This window comes from Microcaecilia unicolor, chromosome 1, assembly GCF_901765095.1.
Source record: "Microcaecilia unicolor chromosome 1, aMicUni1.1, whole genome shotgun sequence".
NCBI lineage: Eukaryota > Metazoa > Chordata > Amphibia > Gymnophiona > Siphonopidae > Microcaecilia > Microcaecilia unicolor.
Window position 1 is genome coordinate 73,352,845 of NC_044031.1, and position 15,600 is coordinate 73,368,444.

General features: G+C 42.0%; 1 protein-coding gene across 1 annotated transcript in view; it reads left to right on the plus strand.

Annotated features, from left to right (window-relative positions):
• The window catches only part of DPP6 (dipeptidyl peptidase like 6), a 931,600-nt gene that overhangs the window by 111,105 nt on the left and 804,895 nt on the right, over nt 1-15,600 (plus strand). The window contains 1 exon segment of the mRNA XM_030198448.1: nt 1,193-1,224. Within this exon segment, the coding sequence (XP_030054308.1) occupies nt 1,193-1,224 (32 nt within the window).

A 15,600-nucleotide genomic window follows, 5' to 3' on the forward strand; every position in this document is an offset into this window, starting at 1 on the left:
GGGCAACTACATGTGGGTACAGTGGGTTTTAGAGGCCTCCCATTTACCACCACAAGTGTTACTGGTGGGGGGGATGGGCCTGGGTCTGCCTGCCTGAACTGCACTGCAGTACCCACTAAAAGTGCTCCAGGGACGGGACTTGTTGCTGGTGTATAACCTTGGCACAGCAGTTCACACCTGAAGACTAATCTCTCGAAAAGCGTCCTTTATTGGAATAAGCAGGCTTACTCACAGTTAACTGCAGATCAGAGGTTGTGCCCCACTGGCAACGAGTCTCGCTGGTACTGAGATTAGCAGTAGGTCAGAGCTGGCAGAATGCTGTACAATGCCCTCTTTCAGCCACATTCAAGGTAAGAACTAAGTGCTGTAACATGGCTAACACATGAAAGGGATCAAAAAGTGTCTTACACAAATGGCCACTACCTCATGGACTACCGGAAACAAAACAGGGCACACTCTGACCCAGTAAGCATAGGGAAAAGCACCATGGGAGTAGAACCTACCAACTACCAACATAGTGAGCATTAACACAAGCTAGTGGAATCACGGAGCCCAATACCCTACACCCACCACAATGCATTGCTGATGTGACTCTGCAGTGCCCTTAACAGAAAAGGTGTCACACTCACTCGAGACCCACATCAGAACCGGGGAAAGGCTGTCAGAGGATAGAACACATTCTGCTGTCATGGAGGTGGGTACGGCATTTGAGGCTGGCATACAGGCTGGGAAAAAGTTTGTAAAGTGGGTTTTTTTTGGTGGGAGGGGGTTAGTGACCACTGGGGGAGTCAAGGGAGGTGATCCCCGATTCCCTCCGGTGGTCATCTGGTCAGTTGGGGCACATTTTTGGGACTTGGACCTGAAAAAAAGGGTCCAAATAAAGCGGACCAAATTCTCGTCATAAACGCCCTTCTTGTTTCGATTTTATCAGCTAAAGACGCCCATCTCTCCTCGGCCGATAACCATGCCCCAGTCCCGCCTTCGCCATGCCTCCAAACGCCCCCGTGATCTTTGTTTGTCCCCGTGATGGACTGCAGTTGAGGATGCCAAAAATTGGGTTTCGATTATACCGATTTGGGCGCCCACGGGAAACGGACGCCCATCTCCCGATTTGGGTCGAAATATGGGCATCTTTCTCTTTCGAAAATAAGCTGGTTAGTCCTACTTACCCGGAGTGCTGTGTGGTGGGGAGGGAGCAGCGGCTGCCAAGGTCTGGGGCCACAAGTTGCCTGTCTGGACACCTTAATGCCAGGTCAGAGCTGGCGTAGGGTTTCAAGCTGTAAAAGCGTCCTCGTTTGTCGTGCTGCACGTTGAGCATCAAAGGGAATGCCCTTATTTGCATCTTTTCAATTAATATTTGCATCCTATTGCACTAGACATTGGCATGCTCATTATTCCCCACTGTGGGGGTCTCTGTGCATATTGCACCAGCAAACATAGCCGCTAGTCTACCGCTAATGGCCTCTAGCGCCCGCGTTTGCCTCTGAGCATCAGGGCCTTAATGAATGATGCAAAAAGGTTTCATTTTAAAACTGACAGAGCCAATCCTTGAGGTACCCCACCATGTTGAGCAGTCATCAAATGTTCAAACTTATTGCCTATGATCCGTAAGGAAAAAGGCAAACCAGTTCAATACTGCACCCTCAAATCAGAAGATTCACCATATCATGTATGTGTGTGCACGACCTAACAATCTTTCGGAAATTATTAAAAAACAATTTGTTCAAAAAGGCATACCAAATCGACCCAACCTAAGCACCGGAACCCCACAACACAATGAAACTCATACAAGAACTGGACAAAACTTAACCCGTCCTCCTTGACTACCCAATGTACTCTATCACTTATTGTTCCTTAATGCAATTACCACTCTGTATTTCTCATACCGGAATTGGTGACCGCCATCTCGGTACTATGTAAGCCACATTGAGCCTGCAAATAGGTGGGAAATGTGGGATTCAAATGCAACAAATAAATAAATAAATAAATAAATAAATAAATAAAATAAAGAATGTACATACATTGCAATCCATGCTCTGTCCAGATTCCACCCCAGAACACATCTATATTTGGGTCACTTAAATGTACATGCATGCTTTTATGTATGTAACCCTTGGGGTAATTTTGTAAAAGCCATTTCCCACCAAATTTGATAAATAGCACTTTAAATTGTGCACACAATTTAATTGAACAACAAGCTAATTAGCACCAATAATTGGAACTTTAACAAGCAAATATTGTGCTAATTGGCTTTAATTAAAATTTACATGCCTAAATTTAGGCATGGGAGGGTCATGGGTGGATTGAGGGCATTTCCACAATTTATGTGCATTGTTATAGAATAACGGGGATCCGCACTTAATTTAGGTATGGGGATTTCCACCAAGGTTTCATTAATGTAAATGGTCGTGCCTAAATGTAGTCGCTGTTTCTGGTGCTCAACGCTATTCTATAACCAGTGCCTAACTTTAAGTGCAATTTATAGAATAGCGCTAAGCTCTATTTTTTTTTGCGCTGATTTTTTAGGCACTATTTATTGAATTTAGTCCTTTATGTACACGAAGTAGGCCTATCAGGGCAATTCTATAAGCTGGCACCTAGAGCAGTGATTTTCAACTTTTTCCACCTCGTGGCACACTTACAAGGTGCAAAAATAGTCAAGGCACATATCAGTAGTTTTAAGTGTGTGTGTGTGTGTGTGTGTGTATATATATATATATATATATATATATCATTTAACAAAAATTGACCACCAAGAAGTCACAACTTAGAATGGGTCAATGCAGAATAGAATGGGTCAGTGCAAAGCAGAACAAGGTCCATGGCTCGAATATGCGAACTCTTCCGAGCTGCGCGGGTTGGTCAGCATTTTTTCTGAGCTGATTGCCTTGTGGCATTGTTGGTTTCTTAGGGCTTCTTTTACTAAGGTGCGCTAGCGTTTTTAGCGCGTGCTAATATTTAGGGTGCGCTAAATATTAGAGATGGCCATTTATTCCTATGGATGTCTCTAACATTTAGCGTGCCCTTTATATTAGTGCGCGCTAAAAGGGCTAGCACGTCTTAGTAAAAGAGGCCCTTAGTGTCCTGTTTTGAACACTATTGTTTTATTTATTTATTTATTTATTGCATTTGTATCCTACATTTTCCCACCTATTTGCAGGCTCAATGTGGCTTACATAGTTTTGTTAGTATTGTCATTCCAGGATATCAGATACAGTTAGTGTTGTGCAGAGATTAAGTAAGGGAAGAGAGAAGAAGGAAGGGAGTGATTAGGGTAGTTGTGGAAGGTGGGCTTTCATAACTGAGTTGGTTGCTGAGGTGGATTAGTGAGGTTATCGGTTCTCATTGTAGGCTTTGTTGAAGAAATATGTCTTCAAAGATTTGCGAAAGATAGTTGTTTCGTCGATTCTTTTCAGGTCTGTGGGTAGTGCATTCCATAACTGCGTGTTCATTGTGTCCCCTGAGGCAAGCTTTTCTTAACGCCAAAACACGGACCTTGTCGGGTACTTTGTGTCCAAGCAGCGAATAAAGCATCTTTTAAAGCACTATCTTCTGTGATGGATTGTCCTTCGGCCAACCTCTACTCCTGTATCCTTGTACTGTATACGTAGAGGTTCTTCCTGTTTGCTATGCCTGTCCCTGGCTCCCATCCAACATCCAGGCAACTCAGAAATAACATTCTGCCATGAGGAACAGAAGCTAGAGCACCAAGAACATTTCAAGCCTCTGAATATAATGGTAGCACCAGAACATAATTTGCTGAAATACTCCAGCTGTCACCAGACAGTATTTTGCATAGCGAGGAACAGGCATTCAGAGTTCTCTAGAACGGTCAATAATAGCAGAGGGGTTCTCAATAAAGTTGCTTTACTTTGAATCATATATTTAATGTATGTTCACTCTAATTGACTTGCATTGTTCACTACATCAAAATATAGAAATCTTATAAGCAAGGCAGATCATATATAAAAGGAAAACAGTCACTTCCACAACATCAGTGCCAAAAAAGAGCCCTGTACCTGCGAGCTCTTTCCCCATCCAAACAAGCTTCAAATAGTTATGATTTTATTTTTACATCATTTTAGTACCAAAAGGAACAATATGTAACAACTGTCGTTTATAAATCAAAAATAGAAAATACAGATCAAGAATCAACACCCCCCCCCCCATCTCCCAAATTTACTGTAAAAAAAACAACAACACCAGTGCAGCTTAACTAGTTCACGGGGAAGGAGATCTTCCAAGTTACCCAGTTTCACATTCGAAAACCCATGCCACTTCCTGGGAATGGATAAGTTGGATGCCCAGGGGAAATGTAGGGGAAAATTGACTGTTTACATTTTAAATATAGCCAATTCCTTGAGGTTTACAAAGGAATTGGCTATAGAAAAAACATCAATTTTCCCCTACCTTTCCTCTGGTGGCATAGGGTTACAGGAGTTTTTCTTAGGTCAGACTCCTGAAAAGAAAACATCTTTGTGTGCTGCTGCCTTCCCTCTCCACCCATCTCTGTCTTTTGCCTCATGGAGGGATTTGGTAAGGCAGAGAAGACAAGGAGGGAGAGTAGTAGAAGAAGGTGGTGTACATGGCGGGGGGGGGGGGGAGAGAGAGAGACTTGAGAGACAGTCTGGCATTCCTTTGGAGAAAGGGACAGAGAGATGGCTGAAGAGGGATGGCAATGTAAGGCACAGACAGGGAGAGAAAAAGGAAGAAGGTGTTGTAACAACATGGGAGTGGTGCGGAGGGGACAGAGAAATGGCAGGAGAGGGAAGGCAGTTTGATGGGCACCAGGCAAAAGACAGGAGGGGAGGGCATGGAAGGGGAAAGACCTGAGATTGAGAGGTATTCCAATGTGTGGAGAAGGGGACAGATAAGATACAGCTGGAGAGGGAAGACAGCACACAGTCAGCCCAGCAATAGAAGGAGAGCTGAAAGTCATAGTTGGAGGTAGGGCTGGGGGGGGGGGGGGGGGGCGAGGGTGCAGCATTTTACTGTAGTCTCCAAAGTTGCCTCTTAGTTTGAATCTTCCTGCTCCTGTTCTGCTGCTACGTAGCCAACTGCTTTTCTCCTCTTGCTTGGAGTCCTTCCTTGCTCCTCGCTCCCTACTCCTTTCAACTCTCACTCCTCCCAACCTACACTACTTGCTCATCCAAATCGCCACTATACTTCTCACCGCCACTCTCAACCCCACAAAATGGTGTGCCCTGGGTGTATACTGTTTAACTGTGTGGTTTGTAGTGGCGGGCAGTTTAACAGCAGCAGAGCAGGCCAATCATGGTCCTCCTCACATGAAACAGAAACAGGTCAACATCTTCACGAACATACCTTAACCTGCACCTTCCCAATTGCAAAGGACTAAAATACAAAACATATCATGCATCTAACTTCCCCTACCTGGGATCACAACTCTGGAACGCTCTACCCAGATACATTCGATCAACTAGTGAATACCTTCCCTTTAGGAAACTATTGAAAACCCATCTATTCAAACAGACTTACCCGAATGACTTGACCTACCATAAGCAAACATAAGCAACCCATCCATTTACCGGTTCATCTAATCATTAACAACAATGACTCAGGAATTACCTCCTACCAACCTTCTTATTCTCTATGCTCTTCCCCTACCTCTTCTTTATCGCTCCACTTCCTTACCTATCCCTATCCTTTCTCTCATACCTCTTTTATCCCATTTACCCCTTGTTCATTTGTCCTACCTTATACCTCCTTTGTTGATTTTGATACTACAGATTGTATTCTCTTGTTACTATGTAAGCCGCATTGAGCCTGCGATGGTCGAGAAAGCACGGGGTACAAATGTAATAAATAAATAAATGATATGATGCATGGGGCGGGGACGAGGAGCAGCAAAGACCATCGTTTGGCTTGGAATCACTGGGAGGCGGTTCATCAGGGAGTAGGGACATGCAGCAGAATTGGAGGAGGGCGACTAGAACCCAGCGGTAACCCGGCTCAGCCGTTCGGAGCGCATATATCATGACACACTTGAGCACAACTCAGCTGTTCATCGAAGCACAGCTCTGATGTTCATCGGAGCGTGAGGTGGACGTTCTTCGAGACACACTTGAGGAGGTGTGTAAAATGCTGGCCTAGAGGTATGCACCACTCACCTGCATCAAAGGTGCCACTGATTGACAGGTGCTTATATGCAGTAGCTGCTATTTTATAAAGCAGTGCCTAAGTGCCATAGCGCCTAACTGCAAGGGGGTGAACACATGGGCCCAGCATGGGCAGATGATGGGTGTGTCTCCCAGCAATGCCTGGGGTTCAAGGAATACAAGAAATTGTAAGTGTCACATGGTGTACCAGCTTATGCTGGCCATTGACATGGCGTAAGAGGGGCACCTAAACATGGGTGTGCCAGTGCTAGTATATGATAGTATTCTGTAATGGAATCTTGGTGCCAAGATATTGTTATAGAATTGACATCAAGCACATGGCATTGGGGCACCTAAACTAACATTCCAATTTATAGAATGACCCACTATCCCTCAAATTTTATATATGGCACTCAAAATTGCACTTTCAATTTAATTGAATAACAAGCCAAATAATGCTAATAATTGGGTACCATCAATCAATGACTAGCACTAATTGGCAACAATTCGACTTTACATGTGCATCTTCCTAGTCAGTATTCTACAAAGATACACATAAATATTTAAGTGTGGATCCAAAAAGAGGGCGTGGTCATGGGTGGGGCAGAGCATTTCTAGAATTTGCATGCAGAGTTATAGAATATGGCAAATCCTGGTGTGAATCCTCAAGCCCACATTTGGGCATGGATCCTGGCGCTGTTTTATAAATGCTGCCCAACTAGGAGCACTGTTTGTAGAATCATGCTTAGCACTCTTTTTTTTTTTTGGCGCCCAAATGAATTTAGCCCTAAATGTGCAAAAAAAAATTCATAAAATTCCCCTTTACATAGGCATTTTCTGAGCACCTAATTAGGCTCACTCTTATACAATTACCTGTCTAGTGTGTATGCAGTAAAGGAGGAATTTCTATACATGGTGCTCAAAAATGGGCACAAGAAAAGATCAGTGCTAAACACTATCCTACAAAATGCAAGTGCTCTTTATAGAATAGTGCTTAGTAACGATTCTCTTTGTGCCAGACTTACACCTGCTGAAACCTGGTGTAAATCCTGGTGCCCAAGTTAGGCGTGCTGACCCATTATTCTATAATGCCGGGTGCAACTTTTTGGAATGCCCCTAACCTGCCCGTGACCCTCCCATAGTCACATCTCCTTTTTGGTTGCATTTAGTTTCAGTGTTATAAAATAGCACACAGCCAGATGAGTGCACAAATCCTAATTGGTGCCAATTAACAATAATTGGTTATTAGCATCCAATCATTGATGGTTAGCAGCTTGTTAGCCAATTAAGTTGCACGCACATCTAGGGAGCATGCCCAAATCTGGGCAGCATTTCTAGAATCCAGGGGTAAATCAGTTCCCCGTAGGATGATCATACTGTTTTCCTGCAAGGAAACTCAAAAATGCTCATGCTCAAATGAGCATGTTACTTATTGAGGGAAAACAAAATAGTATGATCGTACTAAGCTGAACGTTCACAGTTCTTTTTTCCTCTTGGCTCCTCCTGGTAACTTTCAAATTGTATACAAATAAACCTGACAGATGTTGGTTGTTCTTAAGTGCTAAGGGGAAAGTGAAAGAGCTATTACGCTCCAGGAGAGAAGATGCATTTCAGTAGAGCAGAAAACTGAGAGCATATTTAGAACCATCAGTTGGCATTGTTACAGGTTGTGATTGAGATTGGAAGGGAGCATGGAAGGAGGTGACCTAGGCAAGAATATGAATGCTCGGATTTGGAAGTGTACGAGAGTTTAATCATTCCCACCTCTATGATCACTTTGTACTTTACAACCTGCAATAGTTGGACTACATGGTCTGCTAGTGCCTGAAAGCTCCCAGAGATGAGGTCTAAGCTTAAAACAATTGGTCAGCTCAAGAAAATGAGGCTCTGATTAGTATTTAACCTCAAGCTTCTGGACATCTACAATACTCTTTGACCACATCAGCAATGTCAATGTCAATAAATACCTTTGTTCTCTGTGTGAAATACATATGCATTGTATTTATCAGGGTTTATTTATTTTGGATTTCCTTATATGTTGCTGTGTTCTCCTTTGTCATTTTATCCCTTTCCTTCAGGTTTTCTTCTTCCTGCTGGTGGTCTATGAACATTTTATTTTTATATTAGGGAGAATGAAAGGATTGAGAGCCCATTGCCTATTCATAAACTTCTAGGGGAGCCCTCCAGGGAGGGGCCCATTTTTTATGACTAGACAATAAGTTGGGCTGGGCCCCCCCCTCCCCCCCCCCCCCCCCCCCCCCCCACAAAACAGCTATTTTGGCCAATCCTGTTTGCCTGCAACCAAGCAGCGGTAGCAATATTTCTATCATTCCAATACCTTGGAGACTTTTTTTTAATATATATATATTACCCTGAGATCTTCATGCCTTGTATATCATGAATTGTGATTGAAGAACTTTTGTAATGTGTAACTGTTTTGTTTGAGGAGAAATGTTTGTGATGTAAATATATGTGTACGAGTGTTAAAACTTTAGGAAATAGCAGAGCATTTTGGTGTAGTAAGGAGAATTATAGTCAAAGTATTCATCATCAGAGTCATCTGCTGAATGAAGCCTTCATTTTCTGGCCATTTTTAGTAAGTTGAACCCTCTCAATAGCAAACACATTATCACCTAGTCTGAACCGTGTATTACATATTGAGCCATTTTTGAGGACTTGGTAAACAGAATGGAGAGAGGAATGATCATGCACTATTTGTTTTGTGCATGATAAAGCTTATTTGCACGTGATGATCTTTTACACACATGAACATGCAAATTAATTTACATATGGTGATGATTTCCTTGCTTGGAAATGTAAATTTTAGCACTCATGCTAACTTCTTTTCAAACTAACGTGGGGGGTACTTTTCAAAGGAATTTCTACAGAAATCATGTTCTTTTAAATTGTCCAAGGTATAGGAGATTAAACTGATATGCATATCCCCAATTTCTATAAAAAATTGCACATGCAAATTTGGGTGCATGCAGAATTTGCTTGTGCAATTTAGTTACGTAACGAGCCAATTAGTGTCAATAATAGACTTTTTAATAATCAATTATTGGCACTAACTAGATTTAATTGGGAGTTACACCCATAAGTTAGGCACAGGATCCACGCCTAAAATATTTAAGCGAGGATCAAAAAGAGGGCGTGGCCATGGGAAGGGCGGGGCATTCCTAGAATTTGCAAATCCATGCCTAATTTAGGCACGAGGATTTATACCAGGTTTCAGTTGGTGTGAATCTTCAAGCCCACCCAAAAAATGGGGCACAGAAATGGGAGGGTCATGGGCATTTTGGGACAGATTTGGGGGCATAGTTTTGAGTTACACACATAATTGTAGAATCTGGGGGCTCTGTGTGTAAATTCAGACAGAGGCACGATTTTGTTGGTGCAAATGGTAGCACCTAAAATTATACTTGACCCCTGAATATAAGCTCTACTCTGTAAACCGTGCCTAACTTTAAGCCTGGTTTATATAATAGAACTTTTTTTGGTGCCGATATTTTTGGCGCCATATTTAGAATCTAGCCCATAATCTGTATATGCGTGTTTTCTCTGACCTGGTCAGAAGTGTTCTTTATCAAATATGGACATAGAATAATATGTGTGTGTTCCAGAGCTTGTGTCAATGCATGCAGGTACTTTCCAAGGGATAATTATAAAAATAGAAAGTGTGCGCATACCTTCCCTTTTAAAATATGCACATTTCCTACCATGCAATGTAGATGACCTGTTATAAATTTACCCTCTTAGCATGCCCAGTAAGCTTTATTATTCAGCAAGGTTCATTTAGTATCCATGCAAGGGCTTTAATATTCACATTAAATATATTGCAGAGCTTCCTTTGCTTTCCTCTTTACTTATTGGCCTGTAAAGGGATAATTTTCAAACTTTCCATAATGGAACAATGTCACTTAGAGGCATAGGAGCCAACTTTTAAGAATTATTGGGGGTGCTAAGCCCAGTGGAAATAACCCTTCCCTGGACATATACAAGGAATTTTCTCAATATTGGGGGTGCTCAAGCACCCACAGCACCCACAGAGTTGGCTCCTATGCTTAGGGGGTCTTTTACTAAGCAGTGATAGCGTTTTTAGTTTACAGTAGAAATCATAAGGCAGTAAACACCGAGACACCCATAGGAATATAACAGGCATCTCAGTGTTTACCGCCAGCTGATTTCTACTGCAAGCTAAAAACGCTACTGCTGCTTAGTAAAAGACTTTACACCAGTTTTCAAAGAGAAAATTACATATGGCTTTGAAATGTTCCATGGGTACAAGATAACCAAAAATTGTAGCGTCCACTTTTTTATATCATAGGTAGAAGTTGAAAATGCTATTGAGTAGAGTTAGCCATGCAAATTGCATGAGATATTCTGCCCTTCCACACCCCACATTCTGAGAATATCTGCTCCAAATGCAACTAAAATATGCTTCTTAAGGAAAAATGTCCAAACTTCTTTCTTTAATGAGGGGTGGCAATTATTAGACAATTCATTTGCACATACAAATCACTATTTACTGATCCAAGGAGGGGGGGGGGGGTGTTATTAATATGAGCTACGGTTAAGACATGTTATTTTACCATTAATCCCAGTTACACAGTTGCAGAGTAAAACGACAGAAGTTACACAGTTGCAGAGTAAAACGACAGATGATGCCAGATGACGATCCGCAGGGATCCATCAAGTCTTCTCAATTAGGTGGCTAGAACTGCACCCACCCTCCATGCAGGTTACATTCCTTCAAGATCAAATACTGGCATGATGAACAGGAGAGTCAACAATTCACCACAATGCTAACATATAAAGGGGCATTTTTGATATGACGTCTAAATCCAATTTTGGACGTTTTGCTGAAAACATTCAAAAATCAAGTGCCGAACATGGCCATTACTGAACCAGGAAAAAAGGTCTTATCTTTTTCTTTTGAAAATGGCTATTTCCTAGATGTTTTGGGCTAGATTCTATATATGGCACCTGAAAATTCCATGCAGAAAAAAAAATGCCTAGGCCAGTGGTTCCCAAACCTGGTCCTGGAGGCACCCCAGCCAGCCAGGTTTTCAAGATATCCACAATGAATATTCATGAGAGAAATTTGCATGCACTACCTCCACTGCATGCAAATCTCTCTCATGCATATTCATTGTGGATATCCTGAAAATCTGACTGGTGGGGATGGTTCCAGGACGGGTTTGGGAACCACTGGCCTAGGCGTATTCTCTAAAGCACACCTATATTTGATAGAATAGGCTTAAATTTCTGCGCAGTATATGGAATATGGCGAGCACCTCTCCACGTGATCAAATGTAGTCATGGCCATTTACGTCATGTTTTACTTGGCAAAATTCAAAATGCATAAATTAGGCGCAGTGGGGGAGATTCTATATATGATGCCTAAAAAATTGGTGCTGAAATCAGAGCTGACTAAGCGTATTCTATAATCGGCACCTAGATTTAAGCGCCTATTATAGAATATGATTAGTTGATATTTCAGCACCTAAATCTGTGCACATCCATTTACACCAATGAAAATGTGGTGTAAATCCTGGTGAGTAGAAGTACTGGGCAATATTCTTTAAGTAGGTGTGTAAATTTTGGAATGCCTACTCAATTTATCAAAGCGTTCCTTAGGGTCAACCTATGTACAGTGCAATCTCACTCAAAAGATCCTAACTGCTGGGAAAATCGGGCGACCAGTCTCCTCCACCCCCGAGGGTCCCACTTACCGCCAGCAGACACTGGAAGATTGTGGAGTTCGGAGGCAGGAACAACAAACACCCGCGTTGGTTGGATCCAAGGTTTACTCGGATCACAGCGTTGAAGCGGCGTCATTGAGTCCGCCCCTGCTGGCCATTCCACCGCAACCCGGAAGCAAACCGAGGATGGCAGAACTGCTGCAACAAACTATGCCTGAAGAGCTGAGCTTGATAGCAGCCGGAGGAGGGCCTGCTGATGCCTCAACCCCTGTAACATCGATGTTGGGAGGTGGAACGGTGAGTGATCCGATTCCTGCCACTAACATAGGGTTTGTTTCTTCGGGGGCTGGAGCTCTGACAAAACCGGCTATAGTCACAATGGACAATCTGTGGGAGGCAATTCAGGGATTGAACTCCACCTTTTCCCAAGCTATAAAGACTTTTACCGAAGAAGTTTCTTCATTAAAACAAAGACAGGATTCAATAACAGTTCCTTATTGATTATTTTCTAATTCTGTGCATTTATATGATATGAATGTAAAATTATATAATGGAATAAATAAAAATTAAAAAAAAAAAAAAGATCCTAACTCCAATGAACCAAACGATTAGTGTCGATTTACTCTTTTTTACAGAGGAAAAAGCCTCAACAGACACCTCAATCCAGCTCTCAGGCTTTTAAATATCCGGAGTTCTTACTGTCATTTCTTCAGCGTAGCCCACATGACAGTAAGAACACCGGATATTTAAAAGCCTGAGAGCTGGATTGAGGTGTCTGTTGAGGCTTTTTCCTCCGTAAAAAAGAGTACATCGACACTAATCGTTTGGTTCATTGGAGTTAGGATCTTTTGAGTGAGGTTAAATTTTGGAATGCCCACAAAAATGCCAATTTCCATGCCCATAACCATGCCCCAGTTTGTCTGTATGCTTTAGAGGTTTGGCACACATCATTACAGAATACACTTAGCAAGTTGTGTGCCTAAATTCAAATCAGTTCCAATTAGTGCTCTTTATTGCTTCTTAAGTGCTCTCATTAGTTCTCATTAGCTTATTAAGCCAATTGAGTTGTGCGAATTGTTATCGGCGCAGATCTCTAGGTGCGCTACATAGAATCCGGGGGAAAGGAGGTATATTCTATAACAAAGTGCACGGATTTTAGAAACACCCACGTTCCGCCTGGGACCACACCCTCTTTTCAACTATGCGACTCAGAATTTGAGCACACCACTTTACAGAATACACTTAAGCGAGTTGTGCTAGTTAACCAATTAAGTTACATGCACTGTTATAGAATAAGCTTCAATTTCCACTTGGAAATTAAGGCACGATATGTGGAATCCCAGGGTTTGTGCTCTGTGCATTTTATTCTGTAACCATTTTTGAAAAAATACCCCAAGTTCAAGGGAAAAATGCACAAAAACAAGCCATTGGGACTTCTGGGGGGGGGGGGGGGGCACATTGTAACTGATGCAGGGAGGTGAGAGGCGCTGTCAGGTCAGTGCAGGGGGCCTGATACGGAGGAGGGTGGGAGCGGCGGTGGGGATGGGGGGGAGGGTGGAGGTTGGTGCGTGCAATGTTCGTTTCCAGGCTCCAGCGGCAGCGTCCAACGCGAGGGCGGGACAGAGAGGGAAGTCTCTACTGCGCATTTGCAGGTGAGTTGATCACTTGCCATTTATATGTTTGATGGGGAGCCTTGCAAAGAGTTGGATTATAGAGATTGGATATTAGGTCATCGATTATAGAGAGTCCCTATTCAGTATAAGGTTGAAGTGGTCATGCTTGATCATGAATATCATAGAGGTTAATCAGTCTTGAGGTGAAAGATCGTTATGCATAGATCGTGTATAGCATTGTTATTTAGTATTTAAGATAGATGTTTATGGTATGCCTTCTTGAAAGGATCTGTTTTCAGTAGCCTTCGGAAGATGGTTAAGTCCTGCATTGTTTTTATGGCCTTCGGTAGTTGATAATTATGCCCCCAAATTGTTTTTGAAAATTGTCTTCCCCATAAAACTGTTAAAATGTTTAAGAATTGTATCGTTCTGTGCATTCCTTGTGGGCTCTCCATTTGACAAATGTTTTGCACTCTACCAAGTGTTGCCTGGTTAGAGCTGCAAGAAAGATTAAAAATGGGGCTTGAGTGCTTGTAAAACGAAACTTGATAGTGTCTTGAGATTCCACACCTATTAGCACCAAAGGCTTTGGGTTTTTTTTCTCTCTTAAACCAAGTGTTAGATTAGGTCTGCCCCCTTTCTGATCTCCGTGGAGTTTGTTAATGTCATATTCAGCTATTGGGCATTTTCTGCTGAGCTGTGAACTGTGCGGTTATTGGAAACAGCATTAAAAGCTGGGAAGTGCTTCCGTTTTCAAGAATCTCTCACTCTCATCGGTTGGTTGTGTAGCAGGCTGGCAGCCTCTTTTCATAGGATGCCTTTTGGAGAAGCAGAAATCAAAGATGCATAAGCCGAAGCTGTCTAGGTCGGAGAGCTTAAAGAAATTGTGGAAGGTAAGTCGATTACACTGGCTTATTTGTTTTTCAGATCTATACCGTATTCTATGACCCTATATAAAATGCTGATTCAGGATTGTTCTGTCAAATGTGTTCACAATGAAATCAGGTTTTCGAACATGAAGCATGGAGACACGCAAAAATGTTTTCTCCTCTGCATGTTAAGATAGAAGGTGTTGCAAGAACTTTTGAGAATGAAAATTATTTGAAAACCCAAGCCTGAGAAAAAACAAAATATTTTGTAGGACGAAAGGAAAGCATGGCACTGCATCTGAAAACATTTGATGGCTAATGTTAAAAGAAAAGAAAGAAATACAGTGAGATCATTTATTTTTCTGTACTTGGGTTTCTGACAGGAAAATAGTGCTAAGCTGGGAGACTAGAGGATCGTATTGTGCTCCATTAATTTGCATTTTGCTATGATTCAGGGAACCCTGAAGACGAGTTTCAGGTTCTCACTGTTGTGACAGCTGTAGAAAGGTAATTGTAGCCTGATTCCCTGTTAATCAACATCCCTCTGGATCTCTATCATTCAGCATATTTCTGTAGAATATTTGCCTGCATTTATTTTTCACTCTATATAGAAATAGCTCAAGGGAAGATATCAAAACACAGAAAGAGAAATGAAAAAGTATTCATTGCATAGGCTTATTCCTTGATGCAACAAGTGTATCAGTTACAAGCTTCCATTCAGGATAATCTTCTGCTTTTGCCATAACAGTGTCAGTATCAGTTCTGTATTTTTATTACACAGCATTACCACAATGGGGTGATATAAATTGCCATAAGTGTCAGGAAGTCCATTGATGGTACTGGATCTTTTGTGGGGTTTTTTAGATATCAAGATCTCTAAACGCTGATATATATGGATTGTTGCTGTTGCTTCTCACTTCTGGTATTCATGCTGTGCAAATGCACTTTTAAATGTCTTGTAGCCCTGCTGGTTTTGGGATAATCTGTACAGTTTCATTTACGTGATGCTGTAAAAGAGACTGCAATGTGGTTGTGAGTCCTTGCTCCGAAAAGACGACAGTATAGGTGTGTATCTGAAGCAGTGGAAGATAAAAGTGATTTGGCTGAGATCATTACACTGGCTAATTTTTCAAATCTGTTTCTTATTCTACAACACCAAATAAAATGCTAATTTAGAGTTTCTCTGATGGGTGGTTTTTAAGATGGGTGTTTAGTAGCTGTTTTGGTATGTGTGGTCTTGTGTACTTCAGCTTTTCTTTCATATATTGTAGCTATGTTCCTTTTCTATTGCTGT